At 46.6% G+C, this 12,448-nt stretch overlaps 1 protein-coding gene across 1 annotated transcript in view; it reads right to left on the bottom strand.

Annotated features, from left to right (window-relative positions):
- The window catches only part of CSMD2 (CUB and Sushi multiple domains 2), a 609,437-nt gene that overhangs the window by 409,903 nt on the left and 187,086 nt on the right, over positions 1-12,448 (bottom strand). Inside the window, exon 5 of the mRNA XM_077150390.1 lies at positions 336-543. Coding sequence (XP_077006505.1) covers positions 336-543 — 208 coding nt within the window. The remainder of the gene's footprint in view (positions 1-335; positions 544-12,448) is intronic.

The raw sequence follows: 12,448 nt of genomic DNA, 5'->3' as shown, positions 1-12,448 counted from the left end.
AACGATATTTCAAATCGTTTTACTGAGACCCTGTCCATATCCTGACCCTAAAACATTTTCAGTGTTAATATTTGTTACTCAACCAAGGCCCATTACGAAATTCTTCAGCAAAGACATGCCTCAAATCAGAAACTGAAATTACGCAAAATTTTATCTCGGTTCTAAAAACATGCACTGATTATGTTGCAATAAAAGCACTGCAACAGTAGATACAAGGAAGTGGCAAAGAGGCCTTTGGCTGCTGATCCAGGCACTAAGGAGACAGTGGATTCCAGTGATTCACAGTTGTAGAGAAGAGCGGAGAGAAGCAAGGACTTGGGGGATGGAGTACTCACCAGAGGGAGGAGCCTTCGGTCCCGGTGACTTCCAGGAAGTCGTAACCATCCTCCAGCTGGAAGTCGATAAAGACCAGGGCTATGGTGTCTCCCAGCTCGGCCAGGATGGTCCACGTGCAGTCGGCATTGTTATGGTACTCAGCGGGGAAGTGGGGGCTGGAGATGATGCCACTCTGGCCCCGCAGAGTCCCACCGCAGGCATCGTCCGCTGTGGGTGCAGAGACAAGAGGCCCTGTGAGTGTCTGGCTTCCAGTCCCTTACATTCACTGTGGGCTTCCCTCATGGAGCGAGAGAGGGTCCTGGAACATAATTCTCAGACACAGTGGGAGGAGACCGTGGTCTGAATTTGTAATGATACCAAGCATTTACACAGCTCTTTCTGGTTCCCTGAGAACTTAAGATATTATTGTTCTCATTTAACAGGTGAAGAAACCAAGGCCCGGGGAGGTTAAGTAATCTGTCCCAGGTCTCACACCTAATGCACAGCAGGGCTGAGATTTGCACTCTAGCCCTGGAGAGCAATCTCTTAACTATTACACCACACTGGGCCTCAGTGACCAGGAAAGAAGGGGAAACCAGCTGTCGCATTTATTTCCATGGTGGCAACTGCACTGCATAGGATATTTCATCTGGGAAAATCTTTGTAAACCTCAGAGGTGTTTAAAAAAAAAAAAAAAAAAAAACCCAACACAACTCCCTAGAGCAAAACCCAAGGGCATTCCAGGTTACAGCCTGGCCCGACCTCTGCAGTCTCTCCTCCTGCCCCTCGTCCCAAAACCCGCTAACTGTGCATGCTCAAAGTTCCTGCCCTTTGCTCACACTGCTTTCCTTCAGCCTATGACAGCCTTCGTCTAGCAAACTCCTCTATACTCTTCAGCTCTTCATAGCACTTGTCAAACTGGGTGTGACTGGCCTGGCCTCATGCCTGTCTTCCCTCCCTCAGTTCTGAGTTCTACTGGGAATCGCCAAGGGCAGGGACCATGTCTTACCTATTTTTGCATAATCTTGCTGCTCAGCCTAAATTCTAGCTGAAACTCGATATTCAGAAAAAATGATCTGAGAACGTGCTATGGCATATGCAACAGTTAAGAACACTGGCTTTGGACTATGCAGACCTCAGTTTAAATCCTTCCTCTGCCACCTACTAGCTACTGACCTAGGGGAAGTTACCCAGACTTTCTAAGTCTGCTCTCTGGGAGCCTATCTGCAAATAAGGAATCACAATATACTGAAGCATATGCTATAGTACAGGCATGCACTAAATTACAAAGGGAGGGAAATACAATATTAGTGTTCAAATGCGTAACAGAGTGACAATATTAAGTTAATATTTATTGAGCACTTATGCCAGGCACTATTCTAAAAGCTTTGTGTGTTTCATTTAATCCTTAATATGACTCCATAAAGCATCATTCCCATTTCACAGGTGAGGAAACCAAGATATAGAGATTCAGTCACTTGCCGAAAGGTAACTCACAGCTCATAATGCATAAAGCATTATGGGATTCTCAATTCAATAGTCTGACACCAGAAGTGTGAAAATACGAGGTCTGTTACAATTTGTTCCCTCTGCTGTGAAATGCCCCTCCTTTTCTTCTCTTATCTAGTGAACTCCTATTTACCCTTCAAAACCCAGCTCTCATGACAGTTTCTCTGTTAACTCTTCCCAAACTCACTCACTTAGGCTAAGTTATTTGCTGCTTTATCTGTACCCTTACCCTCACAGTATAAACTGTGCTCTTGTGAAGCAGAAGAGTATACTGGAATGATGGGTAATGATGCTGAAAGTATAGAAAAGGCTAAATGATGGAGAACATTGTATATAGACATTTTTGGAAGCAGCAGAGCATACAAGAAAGAAGACATAAAATCAGAATGATTTTGACTTGAGTCCCTACTCCACAATTTCCCAGACACGCAACTTTGAACAATTTCTCTATGCCTCAGTTTCCTTTTTTATAATGGCTTATTTTGATAACTCATTGAGATAATTAATGTTGAAGTCCCTAGTATCTGCATGGGATCCACAAATGGAAGATACTCAACAAATGTTAAGTTCTCCATTTCCTTCCAGTTCATCTTGAGGATCAAGTGAAGAAAGATGATTACATTTTCACTTTAGGAAGGTAAGTCTAGCTGTGTATGAGCACCTACTCGGGGCTCATACAGACCTAAGAACTGACATTTAGAAAAAGATTCATACTTCTCTTGATAGGCCCTGACCCTATAGAACAATTTAGGGCCACTAGTTAAGCTTATTTTTTTTATCTCCGGTGCAGTCCATTCCTTTATATTCTACTGTCAACTTGATCTCTCCACTTGGACACACACACACACCCAGCTTTTGGTGTCCAAAACTGAACTCTTGGGTTTCCATCCTCCACAAGGGGGTCCCCTCCTGGGCTTCCTGCCACAGTCAATGGCACCATTCATCCATCCAGAACCCACTAGAAATCCATAATTCGTCCCTCCCACATGCCTAGTTCTGTAGATTCTACTTCCTAAACATCTCTCAAATAAGTCTCTTTCCCATCCTCCCCATGCCCTTAGCTCAGACTCATCTCATGTCACCCAGACTTTGGTGACCATGTCTGACCGAGAACATCCTGCCTGCTCCCTTGATTCAGACCTCCCACACCCATTACCTGCACACCTACTGTGTGCCAACCACTGGGCTAGGCCCAGGGCTACGGTGTGAGAGTTTGACTTTGTTTCTGCCTCTAGTGCTTCTCATGTTGAGGTGGGCTGGCGAGCCAGCAATTGCACCCCAATGTTAACACATGGAGAGTCCTGGAAAGCTTTCCAGAGCAGGTGACATGTGTGTTGAAACCTTCATTTATTCATTCAACAAATGCTTACTGAAAGCCTATTTATACAAGTCAGGCCTGTTCTAGGTGCTGGGAATTCACTTGTGAACAAAGCAAATGAAAAGCCTTCTCCTCATGGAACTTATTTTCTAGATAGGGGGACTAGACAGTGTCCTAGATAAATAAGCAAATTCTTTAGAATGTGAGGTGGTGACATGTGAGGATGAGGATGGGGAGTGGGGGTGTTGACATTCCAGAAAAGTGGTCAGGGAAGTCCTCACTGAAAAGCTGATGTTTGAGCAAAGACCTGAAGGCAGTGAGGAGGAAGCCCGGGCTTATTTGGTGGAAAAGCATCCTGGGAAGATGGAACAGTGAATGCAAAGGCCACAGGTGCAGAGGCCTTACTTGGTCAAAGAACGTCAAGAGACCCAAGGGGCTAGAGCAGAGGGAGCCAGGAGAAGAGTGGCAGGGGACCAGGCGAGTGGGGTCAGCCCACCAAGGGCCTGAGAGGCCACGGGAGGGACTTGGGCTTTTAGAATGAAAGTGATAAGTGGTGGGTGCTGAGCAGAAGGTGATGCGATCTGATCTGTGTATTAATAGGATACCCCAGGCTGCTCTGTTGACGATATATGTCAAGGCAGAGGCAGGAGAGCTCGTAGAGGTCACTGTGGTGATCCAGGTGAGAGATGATGAGGGCTTGGACAGGGACAGTGGGCCTTAGAGCGTCTGGCTGTATTCTGAAAGCCGAGTTGGCTGGACACACCTCATTGGAGAGCTGGCCACGTGGTAGACCAGAGGGGAGCAGGAGTCCCAGGCAGAGGGAACAGCAAGAGCAAGGCAGCTGGGGACAGGGAGTGCTGCATGTTTAGGGACTTACAAGTCACTCAGGATGGTCTGGATATAAAGGGAAAGGCAGAGAGTGACAGAGCCAGGGCTAGGCAGGAAGTGAAAGTTGGGCTCTGAAGAACCTTGGATGCCAAGTGAAGGAGCTTGAGATTCTTTTCCCCTTCTCCTCCCCACTTATCCCTTCCCCTCCCCCGCCAGCCAGGTGCCCTGGCCCCAAGAGAAGTGGAAGGAAGGGAATGTTGACAAGCTTTGCCTTGCTTGGATTTAACCCAGTTTAATGCTGTTTGCTTGTTTGTTTTATGACACTGTATGGAATTCCCACCCTGGGTATCTTAGGCAGAAGGCTACCAAGTCTGACATCTGCACCAGGGTTTATCTCCTCTGATGTAAATAAATTTATCATGAACATGACCAGGGAGATACACTACAGGAACCAGCCAAGGAGCCGGAGGCTTGTCACTGCTCAGGAGGCATCGGGGCTGCCAGTCCACTCCATCCTGCCACTGACCCTGTCTGCACACCAAGCCACAGCAGCTCCATCCTGACTGCAGCAGGGTTGGGGAAAGCATGATGAAAGAAGGGACATCGAGCCTGAGACTTGAAAAAGGAGTAGGGTTATGCCAAAGGGAGAGGAATGGGGGTACTCGGAGGCCAGGGCTGGATGGAGGTGGCGCTGCCTGGCCGTGGCCGGAGGTCCCCTGCAATGAAAGTGCAGTTGCATGAGATAAGCTCTGGGCATCAAAATGGACCAGGAGGGTAGAGATCAGCTCATGAAAGGTCTTGACATCTCGCTGGGTGGTTTGGATTTTACCTTGTGGGTGCTAGGAGCCTTTGTAGGTGATGAAGGGGTCAAAGCCCAAACCTTGTTTAGAAAGTGACTCTGTGACCGTGTGATGGATGGACGGGGGTGGGTTGGTACGTGGGGACCAGGGTCAGGGCAGACAGCAGAGAGGTTGTTACAACAGTCAGAGCCTCAACTGAGCGATGGGAGTGTAGAGAAGAAATGGAAGGGACTCCAGAGCAGCTCAGGGAGAGTCGGGACATTCGGTCACCAGCTGGGAGAGGTCCAGGAAGAGGACGCCAGGTCTCCAGTGTGGGCAGCAGGGTGGAGGTGAGGCTGTTGAGCCATGTGGGGTCCCCCCAGGGAAGCAGCTCTGTGGGAAGAGCCACAGCCCCACCTCCTCTCCCCACACCCATGTTGAGGGTGTGTGCAAAGGAAACAGGTGGTGACGCCTGCTGAAAGGACCCCGAGGTGGAGAGGGTGGGAGTGAGCAGAATGAAGAGTGGAACTCGCTCCACAGGAGTAGGGAAAGGTCGTGTGCAGAATCCACACTTAAGGGGCCGGCAGAAGGCCAAGGAGCCCAGAAGACGGCTGAGAGCGAGCAGTCGGGGTGGGGAAGGAGCTCCCTAGGAGCGTGGGTGCGCAGGAGCCGAGGAGAAGCAGGCTGTCAGGAGAGGGAGGAGCGGGCCCAGGTGCTCCAGGGGCTGGTGCCGTCAGGAAGGACGGCAGGCATCTTGCCCTAAGCCTGCACAAGTCTCCAACCAGGCGCTTGAACGCACCGTCTTGTCTAATCCGGTTTGTGCGCCTAGGTGGCCAACTGACCCACAGGGAGGCAACACCGGAGGACAAGCAGGTCTTGGGGAAGGACAAGGACTCCGCAGCCCTGCACCAAGTCCCAGTCTGAGAAACCTTACTCGATACCCTGCATTTTCCTCAAACTTAACCTGGCTAAAACTGACCTCATCCTCTCTCTCCACTAAACTTGACCTACCTCCAAAGTTTTCCGTCCAGACAGGATCAGCACTAGTCACTCAGTACCTCATGCCACGGGCTCGGGGGACAGCCTCACATCACCCCATGCCTGCACACCCAGCCAGTGCCATTCCTGCCCGTCTTCTAAGGTGTCTTGACTCTGCCACCATCTTCGCTGCAGCTGCTCTGTTCTAAGCCACATCGTGTTCCAAGCCATCCTCAGTGTGAAACCTCCCCCCAGGTCTCTGAGCAGCCCTCCTGCCTCTGGACCATCCACATACAGGTCAGAGTCATACTGGAAAGTACAAACCCGGTCATACCCTCCCCCTAGAACCTTCAATAACTCCCACTTTCACTCAAGATAAAGCAAAATATTCCACGACTTACAAGGACCTTATGAGGCCTTACCTCACACCATTCTCCCCCTCCCCACCACCTAGAACGACGCTGGCCTCCTGCCACTTCTATGCACAAAGTGTCTTCCTCCTTGAGGACCTTTGAAAGTGTTCTTTCCTCTCTCTGGAACCTTCTTTGGGTTTTAGATACCCAATTTAATAGGTATTCTATTTCTGGAAACACAACGCCCCTCTCCACACTCTCCACCATTACATATATTTAGAGCACACATACTTTCTCTTTGTGGAACTCACCACAATTTTAATTCATTAATTCTGTCATTATTGATTTAATGTCTAGACAGTAAACTACATGACGGCAAGGGGCATATCTGTTCTGTCCCCAGCATATAACACGTTTCCTGGTGTATAGCAGGTATCAGTAAGTATTTGTTGAACAAATAAATAGAAATATGAAGTTCAGAGAGGGTAATAAACTTCCTTAAGTTTACACAGTAAGTGATGAAATCAAGATTCCAGTTGAATCACTCTGGCACTAGGACGGTGGTCTCCTCCACTACTCCTTGTTTGATGGTGGTTTTGCAAGGCATTTTGCAAAGATTTCCAAGCTTCCTAATTTTAGTCAATGACTCTGGACAGTGCTGGGCTGGAGGACTTGAGAGCTTGAGACTCTCTGAGCCAAGGCTGCCGGTCCACTCTGAAGATGCACCTTTGCCATTTTAGCCATCCTTGCCTCTCCAGCTTCACAGACACCCTCACTTTTGCACCATCCTGTTTTGATTGAAGATTCTGTAAAAGTTACTTGGAGATTTCCTCACACTCTAAACCGGGCATCATATTTCATAGTTACAACTCCAGAGTCATAAAATATAACCTTCAGCTGACACTATAGTCCTAAAATATTAATTTATACTTTTTCCTTCTCTGGCAATGAATATTTTGCCATTAAGTCATGTATATTCTACAGCACAGGTGTGTTATGCTGATAGTTTCCTTTCCAAGGCTATGGCTTTATTGATGATCAGCTTTTACGTTCTAATTTAATTTACGTTCTAACTTTACTAATTTACGTTCTAACTTTAATTTTAGAAAACTATCCCCCCAGCTGCTTTGATGTCTATTAACTCTACAATGACTCACAGATTTCAGGTAGGGATGGGGGAACCTGCCTCATGTTCCCTCCCTTTCAGGCCAATTCCAGTGCGAAATCTTGGGTGCCTGAGAGTCTAGAGGCTTCAGTAATGGGCTTCTGTCCACATTCACCCTTCCCAGTACCACTCAGCGCCTGAGGAAATGAAAAGTCCACTTGGCACTGGGGGAGAAGACACCGTCTTGCAACTCAAGTGCAAGATTGAGGGATTCTGTCATGAATATCCCAAAGCTGTAGAGACCTAACCTTTTCTTAAGCTGGATGACTCAGTGTCTCCAACCCTGCTGGGGTCCCAATAACCTTCTTAATCTTGCCAGTCCCCTGGCAAGCTGGGGGCTCTGGACTCTGCCTCTTTAACCTTGGCTTTCTCAGACACTCTTTCCCCAAATAAGAAGTTACCATTTGCCTGAGCACACAGCTATTGCCTGCCCCCCACCCCAACCCCACCCCCAGCCTCCTTCCACCCAAACTATCCTTCTGAGGTGATGCCTGTAGGCATAAGATGGTATCTGATTCTAAAATGAGTTGTTGTTGAGCATTTACTATGGGCTAAACATTGTGCTAAATGCTTTACTTGCATTTTCTCATTTCATCCTCAGACAGCTTGAAGAGATAGGTATTATCATCCACAGTTTATAAATGAGGAAACTGAGGCTCACCACATTTTTGGAACTTGCCCACAGTCATGCAGTTACTACATCTGGGAGCCAGGATTTGAACCCAGGACTGTCTGGCTTCAGATAATTCCCTTACCCATCAACTTCTCTGTCTTTCAGGTCTTGGTCGCTGCCCTGCAACTCCGGACATAGCGTTAGAAGCAGACTCCTGGAGGCACCAGACCCTGGAGAAGGGGGCTTCTGGGTTTGAAAAGCTACCTCCTGTTCTTTCTCTCCTTTTTCGGAGAGCCTGAGGCAGGGGCTTTGTGCCACTTCAGACATGCTGGCCCAGCTACCTCATGCTCATGCAGTGGCAGCTGAACCTCGGCTTCCGAATTCCTTGATGACATTGAAGAGCAGTTCCTGGGAACACCCAACCCTCCAGAATGACCTTTCTGTTAGCACTTTCCCTACTGCTTCTCTGCTAAAGAGCTCACGGGGCAAATTAAAGAGAAAGGCTGAGGAGAGCCACGGGCGACCAGGCAGCCCCTGGCCTGGGACCCATGCAGGGATGAGCCTCTGAGGACCAGGCCCTGAGTCTCCTTGCCTGCAATGGACAGTGGTGGTCAAGAGCATGGCTCAGAGGTGCACAGACTTGGGACTGGATGCTGGGTGCCCCACCCTCTAGCTGTGCAGTCATGGGCACATATCTGTACCTCACCTATCTGGGCTCAGTTCCTTTGCTTGCAATAGAGAATGACAACACCATGACTTTGCAGGGGTTTGGGAAGATGAAATTGGATTGTGCAGGGTCTGGTGCATAGCCAGTGCTCAATTGATGCTGACCGGAGGTGGTCATGGCAGTAAGAGCCACGATGACAGCTGATCCTCCCCAAGTCATTACTGTGTACCAGGCCTCTGCTAAGCCCTTAGTACTTGTCATCTTGATCTTTACTTCCACTTTACGAGTTAGGCACTGTTTGTAGATGAGAAAACGGGGCACAGAGTAGTTGGGGTAACTGGCCCAAAGCCACTCGGCCAGCAGGTGTGTGAGTGGTGAAGCCACAATGTGAATCCAGGTGATTGACTCCAGGACCCATGTTCCGAATCATTCTGTATGGTATTAGTGAGGGCAGAGGTGGTGGGAGGAGTCCCAGTAGCGGGAGTAGAACTCCGTAGGAAGGAGAGGTCCCTGGGAGCTGCAGTCCAGGTCAGGGCCCCAGTGCTCAGGATCCCTCAGAGTCCACACTGGCTGGCATGGTATTGGGTGCTTTCTATACACTGTTTAATTTGGTCTACACAACAGTGCCCTGTGGCACTGACCCTCTTAGCTCTCTGCATCAGCATCCTAGGTCTCTTATCCCTCTGCTATATCTCTTCTTCTCTCAGGGCTCTCCCCAGCTCAGAATTAATATGCTTACTTAGCGGTCTCACAGGCATTTCATTTAACCTGGGAAAAATGGTGCATTCTTGATTTTCCTTAGGGCATGTGTCCCCTACCGCCCACAAAACAACATCCCTATCCACTCAGGCACTCCAGAAAGAGCCTAGCTGTCAGTCTTGACCTGCCGTTCCATCAGCAGCTACACCTCATTTATCAGCAAGACCTTTTGGCTGTTCCCCTAAACTGTGGCCTGACCTTCCCACTCCCTTCCATCTCTCCCACAACCACCTCAGTCAAGACGCATCCTCTCCAGGCTGGATGCCTGCAATAGCCTCCTCACTGATCCCTCTGCCTGGCCTCCGGTCCAATGACAATTCCTCCCCCTTCTAGCGTTCAGAGTGATCATTTATAAAATAATAAGTCAAACTACATCACATCCCTGCTTAAAACCCTTCATGACCTTGGATTTGGCAATGGAGTCATAGCATGACACCAAAAGCATGAGCGGCAAAAGAAAAAATGATAAAGAGGACTTCATCGAAGTTAAAAATGTGCATCAAAGAACATTATCTAGAAGTGAAAAGAGAAGCCATAGAATGAGAGAAAATATCTGGAAGCCATATATCTGATAAGGGTTTAATATCCAGGATATTTCAAGAATTCTCACACCTCAACAACAAAAAGACAAACCACAGAATTAAAAATGTACCAAGGCAGCCACTATGGAAGACAGCTTGGCGGTTCCTTAGAAAACTAAATACTGAATTGCCCTATGACTCGCAATACCACTACTCGGTATCTACCCAGAAGAGCTGAAAGCCAGGACGTGAACTGACATTTGCACACTGATGTTCACAGTGACATCATCACAATTGCCAAAAGATGGAAACAATCCAAGTGCTCGTCAATAAATGAGTGGATAAACAAAATGTTGTATATATATATACATGATGGGATATTATGCAGCAATAAGATGAAATGACACCCTGAAGCACATGACAAAGTGGATGAACTTTGAGGATATAATGCTGAGTGAAATAAGCCAGACACAAAAGGATTGATACTGTATGATTTTGTTAAAGTGACCCTGGTAAAGGTGAACTCAGAGTCTTATAATGTAGAATATTGGGGATCTAGAGATACAGAGAAGCTAGAGATGGGTGAACAATTACCTAGTGAGGCTGAACTTAAATGTACAAGAATGGGTAGAAGTGATGGTAGTTCATTAATGGATTTATAAGTAATATTGCCATACTGAAGGCGAATATGAATATGATTGAAAGGGATAGTATAGAGCCATGTATCTCACTGATTAACACTACAAATATAAATAAGTTCTTATATGAACTGCTTCAAAGTTATGAATCTTGTACAAAGAGGGGTATGGGGGGAAAACTACTATTGCATGCTATGGCCTATACTTAACAGGAAGACATCACCAGTGCCACAGCAATACGAGGATTAAATAATAAGGAGGCAGCGGGGAGGGACATGAGTTAAGGTGAGTTTGGGATTTTCTTTGTGGTAAGGATGTGTCAATCTGTTGTTTTTCTCTTTGGATCAGTGCAAATGGTCTACAATTATGAGTGTTGATCACTGTACAACTAAGTGAGGATGATGAGAGACATGGATTGTTTATTTTGGACATTATCCACGATGCTTAATGGATGGAGGTGGCCTAAGGGTACAGTGACTGAGAAGCAGAAAGGTAGAGCTGTGGTGTATACATATGATGGAATATTGTATGGCTATAGAAAGGAAGGAAGTCGTAAGGCATGCGATGAAGCAAATAAACCTTGAGGACATTGTGTTGTCCTCAAGAAACAGAAGAGACCAAGGTATGGTCTCTTTTAGAAAATACTTAGAAGAAAATTGGGTCCCAGATTGTAAACTCTTACAGCAGTCACATTTATTCTTAAACTTTAAGTCTTATATTTCCCTATTCTGAGATGCTGTGCTATATATGTATTACCTGGTATTTCCCTGGATCTTTGGGTACCTGAGTGACACCTAAGGCTCAGAACTGGAGGTCTGTAGCTCTAAAAGTCAACATTGCTAGATACAACTGTTAAAAAAAACAAAGAAGAGATCAAGCTTCAATTAGAGGTAAGAATGAAACCAATCTGGTTGGGACAAAGGTAAATCAGAATACAAGGTAAAGGATGACAGTGTTTGTATTTTAGAATTTTACCTATTGTATGAGACCAAAGGAAGACAGCTTTATTTTGTCCAAAATCTAAGTTTTCTGCAGCACACAATTCACTCAACCTGTCTGGATAGCTCATTTAAACAACCCAAACACATAGATCCGAGAATGGGAATGAGGGTGTGTAATTCAGTATAGATTAATATAATATCCAGATATATCCCCGAGTATGTTAGTCAGATAATTAAAAAGTATTGGCAAAATCCCTTGAGGGACTGGAGAAAAAATATGGAACTATTAAACTTTCCCATCTGGGAAATCCCTGATATTCTTTCAAACACTAGGGACTCCCAAGTTAATAGGCCAAGCCCTTGATCTTGAGGCTTGTTCTTATGAAACTTATTTCTGTAGTGAAGAAGCTAACTCTATAATTATGCCTAAGAGTTGCTTTCAAAGAACCTCTTTTTTTACTTAGATGTGGCCTCTCTCTCTCTCTAAGCCCAACTCAGCAAGTAAAATCATTGCCCTCCCCCTAAACAAGGCATGACATCAAGGAGTGTGAGTCTCCCTGGCAAGTGGGACATGATTCCCAGGGATGCGCCTGGCCCTGCCACCATGGGATTGAGAATGCCTTCAGGACCAAAAGGGGGGCAAAGAAATGTCACAAAATAAGGTATCAGCAGCTGAGAGAGTTCAAATATAGTCGAGAGGCTATTCTGGACGCTACTCTTATGACGCTTCAGTTACATATTTCTATTGCCATAGTTTGCCAAACCCCAACCAACATCATTCCTATTAACCCTAAAGAACATCCAAGGCTTTATCTGAGATCCTACAAATGTTGCATGCATTGAATTTGTTTTTCAGGAACCGAAAACCTTCAGATGGTTCCTAGGCCAGATAAGTCCTGAAATCCAGACGTGCCAGTCTCTCCAAGAGCATCAACCAGCTCCATCCCCCTAACCCAGCTTATCAACATCCCTTCCCAACACGAAGAAAGCTTGAATGGGCATAACCTGAATAGCCCTAAAGATTGGGAGAGGAATCAAAGGAGAATGAGTAGTTATAACCAAGA

Source organism: Tamandua tetradactyla, chromosome 2 (genome assembly GCF_023851605.1).
Source record: "Tamandua tetradactyla isolate mTamTet1 chromosome 2, mTamTet1.pri, whole genome shotgun sequence".
Taxonomy (NCBI): domain Eukaryota; kingdom Metazoa; phylum Chordata; class Mammalia; order Pilosa; family Myrmecophagidae; genus Tamandua; species Tamandua tetradactyla.
The sequence above is the reverse complement of the archived record's forward strand: the minus strand, read 5'-3'. Positions and strand labels throughout refer to the sequence as shown.